General features: G+C 37.2%; 3 protein-coding genes across 6 annotated transcripts; 2 read left to right on the top strand and 1 right to left on the bottom strand.

Moving 5' to 3' along the window:
- The first annotated feature begins 769 nt into the window (after positions 1–769).
- LOC120474683 (uncharacterized) lies at positions 770–4502 on the top strand. Of its 3 annotated transcripts, none has more exons than XM_039665173.2 (5): positions 770–1036; positions 1421–2488; positions 3050–3160; positions 3240–3356; positions 3441–4502. In XM_039665173.2, the coding sequence occupies exons 1-5, from the start codon at positions 1027–1029 to the stop codon at positions 3467–3469; spliced, it is 1335 nt and encodes a 444-aa protein (XP_039521107.2). In that variant the 5' UTR covers positions 770–1026; the 3' UTR covers positions 3470–4502. The 3 variants fall into 3 exon arrangements, with proteins under 3 accessions (XP_039521107.2, XP_039521108.2, XP_039521106.2); XM_039665174.2 differs by having other exon boundaries at positions 770–1032; positions 1418–2488; XM_039665172.2 differs by having other exon boundaries at positions 771–1036; positions 1418–2488.
- bicral (BICRA like chromatin remodeling complex associated protein) lies at positions 3916–13934 on the bottom strand. 2 transcript variants are annotated; one of them, XM_039665169.2, is made up of 11 exons: positions 13701–13934; positions 11017–11062; positions 10863–10911; positions 10720–10785; positions 8862–10214; positions 8714–8774; positions 7887–7971; positions 7627–7772; positions 7446–7540; positions 7218–7320; positions 3916–6671 (listed from the first exon to the last, which is right to left on the bottom strand). In XM_039665169.2, the coding sequence occupies exons 1-11, from the start codon at positions 13789–13791 to the stop codon at positions 6211–6213; spliced, it is 2556 nt and encodes an 851-aa protein (XP_039521103.2). In that variant the 5' UTR covers positions 13792–13934; the 3' UTR covers positions 3916–6210. The 2 variants fall into 2 exon arrangements, with proteins under 2 accessions (XP_039521103.2, XP_039521104.2); XM_039665170.2 differs by having other exon boundaries at positions 13427–13931.
- Positions 13935–15238: 1304 nt separating this feature from the next.
- Positions 15239–16485, top strand: tbcc (tubulin folding cofactor C). Its single transcript, XM_039665177.2, has one exon. The coding sequence runs from the start codon at positions 15270–15272 to the stop codon at positions 16323–16325; it is 1056 nt and encodes a 351-aa protein (XP_039521111.2). The 5' UTR covers positions 15239–15269; the 3' UTR covers positions 16326–16485.
- Positions 16486–17267: the final 782 nt, after the last annotated feature.

Here is a 17267-nt window from a genome sequence, read left to right on the forward strand (position 1 = left end):
TGAATGAATTTATTATTTTTGAGATTTTTATCTACATTAAATAATACATTTAAGGTGATTTGGATTAGACAAGTAATCCGTTATTTTGAAATGGTATACCATTCAACGTTTTATTCAGTCATGACGTCAATTCGTAGCAAAGCTAATTCGAATTTATCCTTAAACTTCTGTATTAGTAAAAAAATATGACTCTTTGAAGATAGACCCTTTTCACATTAAGTTTGTATCTTTTTTACTATTCTTTACTATTCTTTCTTTGCGAAATGTACTTATGTAACAGATACATTTATAAAGAAAATAGCCTAACTTCTTTTTATTTTCACGATAGATGTTGATTATATTACAGTAAGATAATATAATATGTTTTAGTTCATTTTAGAATTACATGTTTTGTTTGTTTGTTTTGTTTATTTAACATATGTCCAGGCTACATTTCATAGATAGATAGATAGATAGATAGATAGATAGATAGATAGATAGATAGATAGATAGATAGATAGATAGATAGATAGATAGATAGATAGATAGATAGATAGATAGATAGATAGATAGATAGATAGATAGATAGATAGATAGATAGATAGATAGATAGATAGATAGATAGATAGATAGATAGATAGATAGATAGATAGATAGATAGATAGATAGATAGATAGATAGATAGAAAAATTCGTTAGGAAAAGAATTTGCAATTGCTTTCGTGATCAACGGTGTTATGCATACGGCCAGGCTACTAATTACACACAGGCATTGATAGAGACGGCTATCCGGGTCTTTCGTAACTCAAAATAATCCAGCAAGTCCATTTGGCAAGTCCTCTAGCGGGGTCCATCGCACATCGCAGGGTCCGTTCTCTTACTGCATGTCCCATGGTAACAAACGGCAGATTTCATGCACAAACGAGCTGGAGAAAATACAACCGACTTGGTTAAAGGTTCCCAAGTCAAGAATTTAATAATGATTAAAAGACACCAGAGAGAAGATATTTCCCTCTTCCATTGAAAGATGTCAGTGAAATGATAAAATATGAGTGTAGGTGAGTGGCAAATCTAAATATTTGATAGATTTTTTTGTCCATTTTAGTATCCCATGCCTTGTTTGCAGTTTTTTAAGACCCCATTAAATCAAAATGGGAGTTTTGTGGCTGTTAACCCATATCTGTTTTGAGGCCATATATGTCAGTGTATTACTTGAAAGTTGACTAAATGAACTAGCAGTTAAACAGATATTTAAAATGTGTAGTTATTTATTAAATAGGTTAAATTAATTATATTACATTAACAACACTGCTCATAAATTGCTTTCATGTTTCTTTGAAGAGATTTTGGGGAAATATTAGTTTGGTTTCTACAGTGATTTCAAACCTATTGATCCAGTCCTGTAATATCTGATTTATTTAAATTCTTTTCTCTTTCAGAAGAATGTCCATTTTGTGGAAAGCCATTCAAGAGGCTGAAAACCCACCTACCACACTGCAAAATGGCACCAGTTACACAACCCAAGAAAAGCATTAAAGCACCAAAAGAACTGAGTGCAAAAACATCCAGACATAAAAAGACAACAAATGGTGTCATCTTTAATGAAAGACTAACCTCCAAAAGCAAGAGTAACGAAAATACTCACAATGCAGACAGTCTTCTCACAACTACTGAGGTCAAAGTCTTCTCATCTAAAGCTCTGGACATGGAGAGGCCTAAAAACAAATGGCTTGCTAAAAGACAAAGGGAACTTGAGCGATTACACCTGTTAGTGCCAATCTCAAAGATGCTAAGCAACCCTACCTCATTATCCAAGCATGAAGGAGATAAAAGCTTTTGTGAGATCTCCAAAGGACCAAATCAGGGAACATGTAATGGAAAAAGTGCTAAAGGCAAAAAGAAGCTAAAGATGGCACCATTATCAGAGCAGTTGTCCATCACCAAGAGTAAAATCAATACCCCTGGATTTGTGCCAGCCATTCTGAAAAACTCTAGCCTGCCATCTGAGTGCAGTGTACAGCATGAAAATCCAAAACTTAAAACGAAAGTGTACTTTTTGGAGAAGCTTGAAACGCTCACGAACAGCCAGGACAAGAATATCGATCAAGTGTCGAGAGCAAAAGAGCATAAATCTCATGCTTTCTTTACGTCCAAGACTTCTGTGTGGGACCACATCAATTACAGTTTGTATTACAAGAGGTTTGTGCCGTATCCTGTTATTGAAACATCCAAAGATTCTGCTCTGGAGACTATGCAACTATCAAACAAGCCTGAAACAGCAGTTACCAAGGTTGCCTTTCCATCCTCACAGACTTTATCTGGAACCATTCATCAACCTTCAGAAGACATCATTAGTTCAAGACTGCAAGGTGCAAGAAGTCTATCATGTAGTCCAGAGACAGTGACTGCTTACAACAGAATACAGTTCTCCTCAGTCCCTTTAGGCAGCTATGCGAATGAAAATATTTGGAAGAAGGGTCAATTTCCTGGACCGTTCACCCAAAGTGAAGGTAATCTATGATTTCTGTGATGTTTGGTTTACGTAGTTATTTTCATGTGAAGAGAAATCCCCCAAATGGGATTGTAGTTTTTTTCCTCACTAAAGCTGTTAAGTAAAATCCTTTGTATTTTTATATTTTCAAAGTTTGTAATGCTATGATTCACATCGTAGGCTTAGTTCATGGCTTATAACGCTTTAACAAAGAAGTCCTATGGTAGAAATTAATGAAAATTTCCAACATTTAGCTTTATGTTTACTTTTAGGTACCTTAGAATTGTTAAGCACATTCTTAAGTGCCTTTCTGATAGTAAATGAGCTACACTTTCATCTTGGCTGGAAATGGATGTTTGTCCATGAAACGGTTTCATCTCATTCCTCCTATTACCATTTATATTCTGTCTTTCATGTGAATTTTTCATTTCATCAAGTTCCACACCCACATTGTGCTTCCACACTAGTATTCATGACATGCACGTTAAAATAATGCATTTTTCATACCAATTCAAAAGAAACAAGAGTTGAAATGATAAAAATATGAAATTATAAAAATCCCTTTGTTCATATACTGTAGTGCCTCTAGTGCAGCAGAAACTTGGAGATGTCAGATTGAATAAACTTGGCGCCTGGCTTGCCGCTCGAACTCCGGTGTCACCTGGAGAGATTGTGACCATGTTAAAGCAAGGTTTGTTCCTTATCCAACATAATATAACATAACATTTGGGTTAGTGGTGTTTTCTAGTGTTTTCTGGTTATGTGTTCAGGTTGGCAGTGGTACTACAGGAAGTACATTGACGTTCGTAGAGGAGGAATCGGTGGGATATCCATGCTGTTGACTGGATACTGCATTCTGTGTTACACATGGAGATACCAACATCTCAGTGAGTCTGAATACTTGTCATCAACAAACATCCCATAATCATTGGCATGTATGATTGAAATGTCTGTTTTATTCTGTTTTACAGAGACTGAACGCTGGAGGAAGTACCATTAAGGACGTTTGGTGGTCTTTGTAATTGTTTTCAGGGCCATATGGACTAATAAGAAGGGTAAGATTATAATATCAGGAACTATTGGTTTACTGTTGAGGTTTGCTGTGTTTTTGTTGACAAGTTAGTTAGAAATGTCAAGAATGTGACTGATAAAGGACTTATGAATTAAACATTTTGATAGGAACCTATCTTGAAGTACAGATAATTATTTGCCAAAAAATAGAATGCTTTTAAGCAAAACAATTTTAAGTTTTGTTTATTGTGTAACAAGAGGGCTTACCCGAGATCTAATAAATTATACAATATTGTTCTGCACTTTTTTAGACCTGTCATATGTTTTTTTTTTTGTTGTTTACATGATCTTGTTTAATTTCTTAATTTTTCTATAATATTGTTGCACATAAATATCCACAATTTGTTAAAAAGGAAGACATTACGACAGATTGGCTGTATTCAAAATGGATTTAATATTTATCTCTGCTGTTGTAATGAACACTCACAAAAACAACAAATCATGAACTGACCAACATATACAGTATGACGTGTACACCTAACATAATAAAAATAACTTTTTTGTTTTACATTCTTTTTCTTTACAAAAAGTATAAATATTTTGTGTTTCATGTTTTTATTTTTTGTAATACAAACATTACAAATCAAGTTTTAGGTGATGCAGAAAATAAAACGTTAAAAGCAACTTTGACCATGGGGTATTACGATAACTGAAGGCCACACTCGCACAACAAAAAGCAGTAAAAACAAACGATAAACTATTTAAACTTGTTCTCACTCGCTCTCTCCTAAGGCAAAGAAGCCCTTCAAAGTGAAGGTCTTTCAAAATGCTCCCTAACACCGACCTCTAGAGCTCAGATCAGAGAGAAGAATATTTCACTTTTTTTTCTGTCTGTCATCATTTTTGGTTGAATTGCTGGGAAAGACGGTGGCGTTTAGTGTTAATGATGCAAAAACAATGGGATGACATTAGATGAAAACAAGCAACCTTCCCTTTCGATCTGGAATGGATGCTAATGGAAACAGACTTGTGAAAATGTACGCACACTGCAGTTTAGCCAACTATGATCGCAAATTCATTTGAAACAATGGAACCTCCGACTTTAGTTGGCTTTGGGAAACGTTCCCCTGGTCAGTTTTTGACATTGTCTTGGTCATACTCCCATTGTTGACTGACAAAGCCCTGTAATGGCACAGTTAATATAGGTTCTAGTCTATAAAACAGGACTGAATTCTTCTGACAGTCTCCTCTTTAGAAATGATTTCTCAAAACAGGTTCTTGAAATGTGGGCCTGTCCTCCAACCAAACTGCATTCTCTCAGGAAACAGCCATCTCATAATGCTACTAATTAGATGCCAATATTGAATTTACAAAACCACTACTTCTGCTTTCACCGATTTTAAACTGCAGAAGGGTTGAAAGAGCTGTGATCACGGCTATTATAAGTACAAGGTCACGTCCACATGCAAATATAAACTGCCACTAGAGGCAGAAACTGCAAACTGACTGCCAAGACTACAGCCTGACCAGCAGGGGACTCAACGCACAAGGGAAAATGAACATCAGTCTTGGTAAATCTCACAAAAATCCCCAAATCAAAGTTACGAAATTATATTTTGCTCTGAGAAATCAAGCCTGTTGTAGGACCACTGAGATTGTGATGACAATATTTCATGACAAGCACAATTAAAACCAATTTGCATAACTATAATGCAAAAAAATTATAATAATTTGTGATGAGGAAAAAAGTGAATTGTAATGTACTTGTAGTTCCACTGCCTTAAATTCTTTTAGTTTCTTTCAAAATGTAATAAGAATTTGACAATAAAAAAAATTGAAATGCGATTAAAATGTTTCAAAAACTTTTTGCAAAATATTATTTCTTAAAAATTCCATTGATTTTGGGTTGAAATGCGCCATGTTTTCATGAGATTCACCAATGTGGGTTCTTTGAGACACTAACTAAAGGTGCAAACCAGCACATATTATCTCCTGACAGGGAGCAGCACAGAATTTAAAATATAGATATATATATAATGCATCATTTCAAAAAATGAATTCAACAAAAAAGATAAACATCATGTAACATTGTACCCTCAATCTGAGGACTTAATTTCCCCTGCACAAAACCACACGAGTGTGTTTTGTCTTTGTGGAGAGGTAACATACCTGTAAGGTACAAAACTAATTGCAAAACAAATGTAAAAAAAAAGAAGAAGAAGAAGAGCACAACCAATGTTTAAAAACGATTAAACGCGCAGGTGTGTTTGTGTGCCTCACTTGGTCAGTCTACTGCAATGATACAACATAAGTGTGGAGACAACCATAAAACCTTAAGTGCGGACAGACTATTAGACTAAGTGTCTGATATTGATCGATACGCTACAAATATCAATGTCTACTCATGACTTTCCAAACATCACACTTACTTACTGCTTGATTGTGTGTGTGTGTGGGTGTGTGATTGCAAGTGTATCCTGTAAAGCATTGTCAAAAAGGCTTTCTTAATGTAAACTTCTCTAGAACAACAGGCACAGTATTAGAGTATTACTATCATTAGATTCACCTTCCTGTTCCTCAACCTAGTCAGAGCTGCTGTGTGCATTTCAAACCGTGATAATGCCAACGTAGGTCCATTCACACATGCCGTGAAGTTCAGCTCGCACACACATGGCATGAAATGAAATGAGATTAACATGGAACGACTAACGCACATAAATATGGCACAGTCTAACATTCTAAGATGCTATTCACAGCAGCCTCAAGCACAGAGTCTGTGTCAGCCAATGAAGTGTGATTTTGATCTGAGGGAAGTTGTTCTTCGTGGCCCCGTCCCAGGCTCGAAGGGTAGCCTTGGGCAGAGCTATGCTTTGATTGGCTGGGAGATGTAGGGTAGTGAGCATGTTGACTGTTGCTGCTCATTACGGTGCTGGATGTCTTTTTTTTGAGGTCCAGGATGCACTTGATGGGAGTTCTTCTGTGTTCTTCCATTCCTTGTTGTTGAGATTCTGTCCTATAAGCAGGTTCTGTGTGGCTGTTCATACCCTGCCCATCTTTCACGGTGAGACTTATGGAATGCCTTGGAGATGTTTCCATTGTGCTGGGATTGCCCTCATTGGTGACAGGGGTCAAGACTTCTGGACTTGGTATCCTTAGTTTACGGCCACAGCAGAAGTCTTCCAGGAAGCCATCTGAGGAGCAATGTGGCAAAAAATTACATACATTCAATCAAGTAAGCGCAAACATTTTTTAAATTATTATTATTTTTTTCATTTGTGTTTGCATTTGGTATAATTATAATACAACATCGTAAATCCGTTCCATAAATCACAACAATTTCAAAAGTAACCAAAATTTACAGTGCAGTTGATGTATCTGAATGATCAGAAATTACCAGCACCACCTTCACACTCAACTTTTGTGATGATTGAAATTATATATATATATCTTTTTATTATTATTTTTAAATTACTCATATAAGAAATTAATTTCTTCATTTGTTCCCCAAGGCTTTGCCAATTATATATAGTTATGCATGTTACTTTGCATATAACAAAATCGATGTGTACATTTAAAATATTAAATAATCACACAACAACAAAAAAACTCCAAAATATACATTGCAAATACTACTTAACTGTATTCAACCAAAATAAAACTAATTTGGAAACAATGAAATTACTCAACATTAGTATTAGTTAATTGGTTATATAAAAAAACTGGCTCCCATCTCTCACCTGGATCCACTAATATCATTCGTTTGTCTTGGGTCAAGTTGCCCCGTTCCTCTTGGTTAAAAGTCCTGTCAATCATCACCATTTCTGATGAAGGGCTAGACCTCTGAAAGAGCATTAAGCAGTGAATGGTTTTGCATTAGCCCAAGTTACATTCGAGTAATTAATTACTTACAAATAACTATATGTAGTATTTTGTGCATTTAAGTTAAAAGCATGTTCTGAACCTACCTCTGCTTCCACCATGAGTAAGCGTCTGTATTTGTTCACCATGGCCTGCGTTCTGTTTAGCACTTGTGTGGCAACTGCCTCAAACTCCTCATCAACTGTAAGGTCAAAAATGATCATCAGAACCTATGACATTTATCTATGGTTAAATATGAATTATGTAGAGGAAATGTTGAAAATGCACTTTTGGCAAAGTCTTCATCTTGTGGTGGTGAGCCTTGGAAAACATGATAGGGCAGTAATCTGTAAATGCCATCGTTTAATGAAGTGAAGGGTGTCCGCTCTGAAGACATGACTCTACAGTGATCCTGTCTTAACTGCTGGAGGACCCTGTCAAATAAGGCCCAGTTTTACAATCATTATTTCTGCAATTCTATTCATTGACGCTAATGGTGCAGAAATTACACAATTCATCTGTAACAGGTGTACAATTTGGGCACTCACATTCCTCCTCTAGTAAGTTGCTGAGTTGCAGGTCGCTTCGGTGTGAGAGGCAATTCCTGACTGGCAGGAGTGAGTGTTTTCACAGCTAAGATTAAGTAGAATAAAGAAAAAATACTTCATGGACCCAAGAGAGGAAATTCAGGTGCAAATAAGCAACAACACATAATAATATATACACTACCATTCAAATGTCAGAATAAATTAACGCTTTGATCAAAAGTGACAGTTAAGACATTTATGATTAGGGCTGGTATCGATTCAGATGTTCAATTTTGATTCGATTTCGATTTGCAAGCTCTCAATTCGATTCAATTTCGATTCCTGATTTGATTCTCGATTCGACTATAATGAATATAGATGTAATACAAATCCTATATTTATTTAAAAAAAGAACAGTAAACAAAGTTTACAAGTGGTTAATTAATACAAAGAAATGAACAGCAACAAACCTGTATATAAAACTCTTTTTATTTTCGGTACACTATACACTAAATCGTGGCCGTTGAGAATCGATTTTGAATCAACCACATTTTAAAAAACGATTAATCGAAAAATCGATTTTTTTTTCCCCAGCCCTATTTATAATGTTACAAACTATTTATATTTCAAATAAATGCTTCTTTTGAACTTTCAATTCATCAAAGCATCCTGAAAAAGTGTATAATTGTTTGTATCATCAGAAATGTTTCTTGAGCATGAAATCAGAAATTTTAAATATGTAAAAATAGAAAACATTTATTTTAAATTGTATATGTTAAAATATGGCAAAAAAACTTCTCATTTATGGTCACTGATGGAAACACAAAAAGGATTCAGAGTAGTCTTACCTTTGGTACCAAGGAGATTAACTAATTGTGTTTGCCCTCTTTGTGTTGCTGTTGTGGTGTTCTATGAAATCGAAGAAACATTCAAATGTAATGAAACAATACAACTTTGAAGAAACACTTTGGATAAATGAATCCAAATATATTTCACCTGGTTTAGAGAGACTTGAAACTCCGGAACGCCTGAAGTTGTTGGAGCGTTCTGGCCCACAGGCATAAGGTGCTGGAGGTGGTGTCCTGGACTCACAGATAACTGCTGACAAACCTGTGTGCCTTGAACACCAGAACTGACCATGGTGAGGTGGCTCTGTGACGTCTGTAGAGGCGATGGGCTAGGCGACGCGCTGGCATTCCAAACTTTGGTTGTGGCAACAGGTGTGGGTGAAGCTTGGCCTATTTGACCTCCACTGACCAAACCTTGATTGACTATTAGCTGCCCTCCAGCTGAAAAGTTCTGCCCAGCGATAAGCTGTACTGTTGTGTTCTGATTGGTAAGGATGGAGTAGGTGGTAGTGCTTATTGACCCCGGCTCACCCACTTGAGTGTTTGTTTGTAACACCTGCCCATTCACAGTCTGGAAGCTGTGAACTGTCGTACCAGGGGTTAGGGAAATAGAACTGGGTAGCAAAAACTGCCCCTGAGGCAGATTGGACTGGGACTGTGGTTGTACTTGTTGCCCCAGAGGTGAATGCATTACAATGCTGCTGGCTGGATTGACCACCTTCACCTGTTGAGCGGACTGAGGAGAGCCAGTTGTTGTGTAGGGGCTACTGACTAAATTCGCAGCAGTGTTGGTGCTAGGTTGAAGCCCGATGTTGCTGATATTGTATACAGTTTGTCCTCCTGCCTGTAAGGGTTTAGGCTGAATCGGTCTAACCAATGCCTGTTGCGTAGGGCCTCTCTGGATGATAATATTCTGAAGTGGTATCGTTCCTTTATTGAAAGACATTGACACCTGACCAGCTGCGGAAGGGGTAAACATGGTACCCTGCCCGCTGTTGTTTGTTACTACATTTCCGCTCTGCCTCAACAGGATCTGAGGCTGTTCCAAACTGTTGATAGTCATCATAGAGGAGGCACTGCCACTGAAGGATCCCACTACCTGGATATGTCCAGAGGGGCCATTTGGCAAGGGTAGTTGGGGAACCTGCTGGATAAAAGCCTGAGGTTGTGCCAATGGTGCCACCACACCAGGACCCGAGACACCTCCAAACCCTCCAGAGACCAGCTGCTGAGGGAAGGCGGTAGCTGTAGGAATGAGAGATGGCTGGGAGTCCAAAAGGGCTTCTTGAGCCAATGTCTGCTCTGTGATATCTGCTTCCAGCAATGACTTCTGGAGGATGTCAAATGGTTGGTCCTCGCCACTAAGATCCGGAGAGGTTCCACCGTCGAGGTCATCCTCGATGAACGGAAGACTGCTTGAGAGCTGAAGCTCAGCTCCACCAGCCTCCCCAAACTCTCCCAAATGATTGTGTCCATCTTTGAGTTCTTCATTGGAGCCACTCTGAGTAGAAAACCAAATAAGGTGTTGTTCAGATTCTAGGTTCACCAATTCTAGGTATCCCCATTGCTTGCAATCTTTAGCAGACTGTATAACAGTATATCAAGATGGTTCACTCGTTTCTATGAATGGGAGAAAGTACAACACACAATATGGCAAGAAACATCCTGCCTTCTAAATAAAAGACCCAATCACCAATTGGTAAAGTCGTCACATCACTGCAGATGTTATTATACGCTCCTGTTCCTACAGAAACAGTTAAGCCCAATTTAGTCGACGTGCACTTGGCACATGAACATGCGCATTAAAGCTACTTGAGCATAAGAAACATATTTATAGGACAGTTCATGTCAGATTTAGTTGCTGATTTGAAAAATGTTAAATATGAGTTTATCCCCATTCAAGATAGGAGTTAGTCTTTATGACCAAAATTACTTCCTGAAAGCGTTCCAAATAATGGCTGGCATGTGAACTGACTTTCCTTGATAAGGACTTTAACTATACTCACGGTGTCACTGGTGAAGAATGAGCTGGCCGACCCAAATGCTGCATTTGTCACATCATCTTCTCCAATCTGTTTGAATGTCAAAGAAAGTTGTCAATAATCTTTTAACTTAAAACACTAATGTCACATAGTGTAAGTATACTTACAGATTTACTATTTGAACCATGAAGATACTCATTCAATGCTTGCACATCTCTGTTGAAATAAAACATTTCATTAAAGCTCGTTTATGTTTGTTATATTAATTTTAAACTGTTTGTAGCTCTTTAACCATAGCCATCAAATTATAAAGCTGATTACCCTAAAAAATCCAGAAGACGGCGGTCGTCTTCATCATCCATGACACCTGCGACAGTAACAGATTTTGAGATATTACAATGGACAATTTCCCTGCCGTTTGGCTACTGTGAGACATACTTTGCATATAAATACACCTAAGGATCCAATAAATGTAGTGCGCATGATGTTTTACACAAAATCAATGTATTGTAATCTGTCAGGGTCCCCAGTAAAAATAAAAAAATATTTATTTTTTTAGATATCAATGTCAAATGTGGAACACAACCTGTTTCAATGGCTTTGCTTTGAAAACATGTCTTGGGAAATATATAATTGATTTACTATTTGAAAATAGTGCATTTCTCATAACAATACAATTATTATTTTTTTCAACTTCAATCTGCTAAGTGTCTTCTTTTAAAAAGAGACCAAACCATGCTCAAAAGCATTCAACTTATGAAAAGTGGTAAACAGGTATGGATTATAACGAATGCATAATTTAGTACCATGAAAATACAAAATGTTAAATAAAAAACAAAAATATGGTACATTCATTTCATTGAAAAGAAAATTGGCCATTTTGACTCCCACGCAACGCTACGTGTTAGCAATTCCAATACACAAACTTGTGACAAACAGAAATTAAGAATTAGAAATGTAGAATGTTTATAGTGTGACCGGCTCTGGTAAATTCTTTTTTCCAGAGGAGAATAAATACAGAACATAAAAATAACTATAGCTGATATTCTTGTGAAGTAAACAGAATTTTTTTGACTTCGCAACAAACACAATTTCATCCTAATCAGCTAGAAAACTTGTTTTTAGTGTTTAAGTACAAAATAAGGAAAGTAATATAGTCTAATACATTGTAGTGTTACAAGAATATGATGTTTATGTTGCACAATTCTGACAAAGAATGGCTGTAGGCTACTCTTTGCTGCAGATAGCCTGTGTAGACTTTAAAATGGCTGCTGCTGACTGAAACTGCGCCACTGCTCGACAGTCGACAGACAAAAGGGCGTTATGACGCAGAGAACTTGTGCAGTGTAAAAATGCAACTCGACTGTAATTTCAGATAATATTTTTGTAAAGCTGCCACAGAAATGTGAACAATTTTAAAATTCATGTGTGGAAATGTGATAGAGGAAGAAACGTGGGGGATGGGTGGAACATGTTTGGCCAGTTTGATTGTTCACACTGCACTTCACAAGCTTCTGTTAATGCTTTATAACACATATTAGTGAGGGAACGAAATGCGTCATCGGTCCCAAAGTGATTAAATGTTTGACCAGCATTCGATGGATATGTATTTTTGCCTTTGTTTCAAAACAAACGACGTCGTGCGTTGTTAAAAACAGCTTGAACTTGCAGAAATCCAAAACTGCTAATTTAATTAATTCTTATTAAACCGCATTCACACAAGAACAGAAAAATAACCACACCGAACGGATCGTCTAAATAGATACGAATGAATTATACGATTAGTAGACTTGAAACAACATTTTCTAACTAGCAAGTCCAAGCTTAAAGTAATGTAGTGCAATCTTAATGAAGAAAAAAGTATGACAGGTTAATCCGGCCCTTTTACGTGTCTTTGATAAACAACTTCAAGATATATTTATAAAAACCTGAATTTGCATTTAAATGAACGGGTTTTAATAAACTAAACGATGTACTACAGATGTGAGGTATATTTAACACTTATATTCATTAAGGCTGTTGACTTAGTCAACTTAGCAAGCAAACCAAATGAGGGAGGAGATGAATTATTTTTTCTTCCTCTCTACCAGAGGAAAAAAAATATCTATCCTCTTAGCCTGATAAGTCAAAGGGGCGGAAAGAGACACGTAGAAAACCAGCAACCCCTCAAAATACAGAGTAAAACCCTGTTGAAGCAAGGCGACGCATTTTACTGATTCACTTGTCAAACAGGGTGGACTAAAAAGGCTCTCCATGGCGCAAGGGCAGGACGCACAAAACCCGCCTTAATCTCGCTGAAAGTAGCAGCTAGAAACACACAGGGACTTTGTCCATAAATAGAAAGAGGCTGGAGAGACTCGTTTTATCGCACGTCTCGAAAAAAGCCTTTCTACGATGCGTATTTGCGGATCTGTGACAGCCGACGAGCGCAGCTTATACGGGCGGCAAAAAGAAACGCGTAATCGGCATCGGACGGCTCGTTTAATACTGGCACGGATGTCTTAGGTTTGGTGAAGGGTGTAAACGCGGATCATCAGGCGAGTCTTATGCATTCTTCGTGCTCCGAGTTGTCGACGGCCTTCCTGACGTCGTGGACCTTCCCCACACCTATTAAGAAACGGCTGAAATCGTCGAGGAAAAACCGAACGGAGAACAATTCGTTGGCGAAGCATAAATATTTATTTGAATTTGCATCACATAAAGACGACTTGAAAAAGAGGCAAACCCTTACTCCTGTCTCACTCCTCTTGAAACCCAATATCTCCATTTGGCAACTTTTAATTTGCTCCCCCTCCTCCTCCTCCTCCTCCTCCTTCTTCTTCTGTCTCCCTCTCTCCCACTCATATATTTTTCCCTCACTGTCCTTGCTGCTCAGTCTCAGATAGATTTTTCTCTCTCCACGCTTGCTCTTCCCTCCCCGAAGGAAGGGGAGGAAGGAGGTTGTGTGTGTTTTTTCCTTGAAATTTTTATCACAAAATTATAATACACTCAAAGGGGAAACTCACCGTCATGAAAAAGCAGTGCCGTGTCCACGGGGTTTCCTCGCCATCTCTGCACGGGCCGGTGGAGCAGTGCGGCTCCAGCAGAAGGCAGCATCTCTACATAGTGCACTAGACACCAAGGGCTCTTTACTTGAAACCAGAGGGGTTTCTTATTATGTTTGTTTACTACTGTAAAGGCTTCTTCTGTATCTTCTGCAAAATATAAATAAAAGCTGCTGTTTTGATTGATCACTTCTAATGCCTGACAAGCATGAACAGAATAAAATACAGTGTTTGTTATGGGGGGCGGGGCACTTGTGGACCACACCTTTAAAAAAAAAATTATAAACTAGAATTGGGAACATTAATATGCATATGAAAATATACCCAAAAATAACATGTAGATAAATCGCAATTTGTATATCATTTTGTGTGTGTGCTTAAACGGATGCATCGTGTTAATATATATATATATATAAAACATAATATTCCAACCTGATTCCAACACTGAAGGGGTTGCAAGGGAAAAAATAATTTAATAAAACATTAAAAAAATGAAAGGATGTACAAAATATTAAAAGGAAATTGACTCATACATAACTTTATACAATTTACCAAGGGATTGATTATCTTCAATTAGATAAGTATTTTAGAGATGATAGATCATTTTTTTAACAAGTTAAAGAGGGTTTACTGTCATTTCAGTTGATATACCCATATTATAATAATGTTTAACATCAATTACATATTTTTTTTTCATTGACAACACCTTTGTGTCCTGAGATAATATCACCCAAAAGTGTGAACCTGAAGCAAAATAAGAAATGTATCATTGGATCCTTCTGATTTATTTTTATTTTTAGCTTTATACTGTATGCTAATTATGAGATTGTTACAGAAAGCATGTCAATGTTATCATTTATGAAACTAAATTAAAACATTGAAAACTTAAAATAAAACTAACATTTACTGACAAACAATAGCCTACATTTTCATCACTTCAAAACGAACTAAGACAAGTTTATTTTGTGTTTAAATAATTTTGAATACTATGACAAAACTAGAAAACTGATCAAACGACTTTGAAACTAAACTTATGGCTAAATTATTTGACTTAATTTAAAGGAAATTAAACAAGTAAAAACTGACATTCAAAACTACAATGCACTTTAATGCGCTGATTATGCATACAGTGATCACGTACGAAATTTAATATAAAATCAATATTGTTAGATAGGCTATATCAAAAGAAAGAAAAAAAAAACAGTTGGCAAACTGTGCAACAGTCACGATAAACATCACCTTTAATAGATAAAATAAATATTACATAAATAATTTAATTAAAATGTGAATCAAATACAAATATTATAGCGTAAAGTGGTCTAAATATCTATGGAGGCTAAACAAAGTTATAAATAATTCCCACAAAAAGATGTGTGGGAAAACAGTTAATTCTGAACGTGAACATTTAATGAGCCAATAGAAAGTCGCGTTACTAAAGGTAACATTTTTTTGTCCAATCATTGATCAGCATGCTTAGACGAGTTGTCACGTTATACATACGCAATAACCACACCTCTTTAGAGAAGCAACATGGCGGCACTAGGAGTGAAAGTTATTGTGGCGAATGATGACGGAGAAACAAATACAGCTGTCAATATTCCCGAAAGCGTGTTACGAAGAGATCAAGCGCGGCTGGAAGAGGCAGAGTCCCGGAGAAATGTCAAGGAGAGCCAGACCGTGAAGGAAGAAAAGAGCGTTTTTTTCACGTCCACCTTTAATGCTGAGAAGACGGCAATCGAGGAGATGCTCTCCAGCCCAAGCCTCAGTGACCGCGACAAAGCCACAAAAACACTGGAGGAGGCCACTGTGAGAATTCAACAGCTCAAGAAATTTCTCAACGACAGCGTGCTGTTTCTAACCCAATATGATATAAGAAAGGCACAGCAATCCATGCAGAAACTCCAGAGCTCTCTTGATGAGAAGAGGGACATGGTGTTGCCTAAAAAGAAATTCGCTTTCAGATCCAGGAATGCCGTAGCAAGCAAGCAGCCTGAACCGTGTAAACAAACACCAGATAAGGCTGCATCTGATGTTGGTGGTACTGCAGTAGTGGATGCTGCTATCTCTGTATACAAGTGTGGATACTCTAATGCTGAAAATCAAGTCCTGATCATGCAAGCTGATGAGATCCAGCAACAAGATGTTCTGTTATCTCATCTGACTAACTGTAAAGTGAGACTTTATGGCTGTCCGAGCACCCTGCACATCAAGAATGTCCGGAGCTGCGAGATCCTCTGCGGGCCAGTGTCCAGCTCTGTGTTTGTTGACCAGTGTACTGACAGCACTTTAGTGTTCCCCTGTCAGCAGCTGCGCACCCATAACACCACTGCCACTCAGATATATGTCCATGTGACCAGCCGGGCAATAATAGAGGATTGTCGTGAGGTCAGGTTTGCACCATTCACGTGGACCTATCCAGGCATTCATGATCATTTCAAAGTAGCCGGACTTGATCCAGATCGAAACAATTGGACGGATGTGGATGATTTCAATTGGCTTGCTGCTGGCACACCTTCACCCAACTGGACTGTCATTCCTGAGACTGAGAGAATAAGTAGTTGGGACTTTGTGGGACCATCTAAATAAACTTTGATGTGATTACATTATTGTGTGCTCAGTAAATATGATGCTAATATTGAGATGCACTAATAATTAAATGTTCACCAGTTCCACACTTACAAAGCAAATTAATTAATTGAATGATGTATTAAAATAATGCTGAAAGAAAATAAAAATTCTTATCAAATCTGTTGTAGTTTACTCGACATGACATTACACTGAATGAAATCATTTCACAGAAAATGATTTCACAGAAACCATTTCACAGAAAAAAGTGAAATATCTGTCTCGTCACGCTCACATCAACGCCGTTCCAAAACTTTAGATTTCATCTGTGAAACATAACAGTAATTTTTTTTTAAGTGTTTTGTTTTTTATTTCTCTCCATGGAAGTCAATGGTCACCAAATTGTCTGTACGCCAACATTCTTTTAAATATCCAATTTTATGTTCTGCTGAAGAAAGATAGTTAAACAAAGGTTTTGGAGAACATGAGGGTTGACAGAACTACAGTGGCTCAATCTTAAGTTAATCAAGTGGCGAGAATACTTTTTGTGCGCAAAAACAACCAAAAATAATGACTTTATTCAACTATTAATTTCCTTCTCTGTTGGCCTCGAGATTTCACGTAGTGAAACTACGCAACGCTTCTAGGTTTTAAAGTATTCTCGACGCTTGATAAACTCAAGATTGAGCCACTGTAGTCATTTGGAATATTTTAACGATGTCTTCAATAACTTTTCTGGGTCGGCAAGTTTCAATCCCTTTAGAAGCCAATGGAGGAGTGATGCAGCTCTCAGATTTCATCAAAAATATCTTCATTTGTGTTCCGAAGATGAACAAAAGTCTTACAGGGAGCAACATGAGGGTGAGTTTTCATTTTTGGGTGAACTATCCCTTTAATTTTGTAACTCATTTATACATATATAATGTCTTTTGTTTGGTAACAAATTTCAGTAATTTTCTGAAA

Source organism: Pimephales promelas, chromosome 17, assembly GCF_988280905.1.
Source record: "Pimephales promelas chromosome 17, fPimPro1.hap1.1, whole genome shotgun sequence".
Taxonomy (NCBI): domain Eukaryota; kingdom Metazoa; phylum Chordata; class Actinopteri; order Cypriniformes; family Leuciscidae; genus Pimephales; species Pimephales promelas.

What these genes read in the sequence shown, in the direction of transcription:
- LOC120474683 (XM_039665172.2), top strand. An exon ending in ACCGTTCACCCAAAGTGAAG is followed by an intron (nt 2,489 to 3,049) that starts GTAATCTATGAT and finishes CATATACTGTAG; the next exon opens with TGCCTCTAGTGCAGCAGAAA. An exon ending in ATGGAGATACCAACATCTCA is followed by an intron (nt 3,357 to 3,440) that starts GTGAGTCTGAAT and finishes TCTGTTTTACAG; the next exon opens with AGACTGAACGCTGGAGGAAG.
- bicral (XM_039665169.2), bottom strand. Translation starts at nt 13,791, where the DNA reads ATGCTGCCTTCTGCTGGAGCCGCACTGCTCCACCGGCCCGTGCAGAGA. An exon ending in TAATCTCCTTGGTACCAAAG is followed by an intron (nt 7,972 to 8,713) that starts GTAAGACTACTC and finishes ACTTAATCTTAG; the next exon opens with CTGTGAAAACACTCACTCCT. An exon ending in CAACTTACTAGAGGAGGAAT is followed by an intron (nt 7,773 to 7,886) that starts GTGAGTGCCCAA and finishes CTTATTTGACAG; the next exon opens with GGTCCTCCAGCAGTTAAGAC.
- tbcc (XM_039665177.2), top strand. Translation starts at nt 15,270, where the DNA reads ATGGCGGCACTAGGAGTGAAAGTTATTGTGGCGAATGATGACGGAGAA.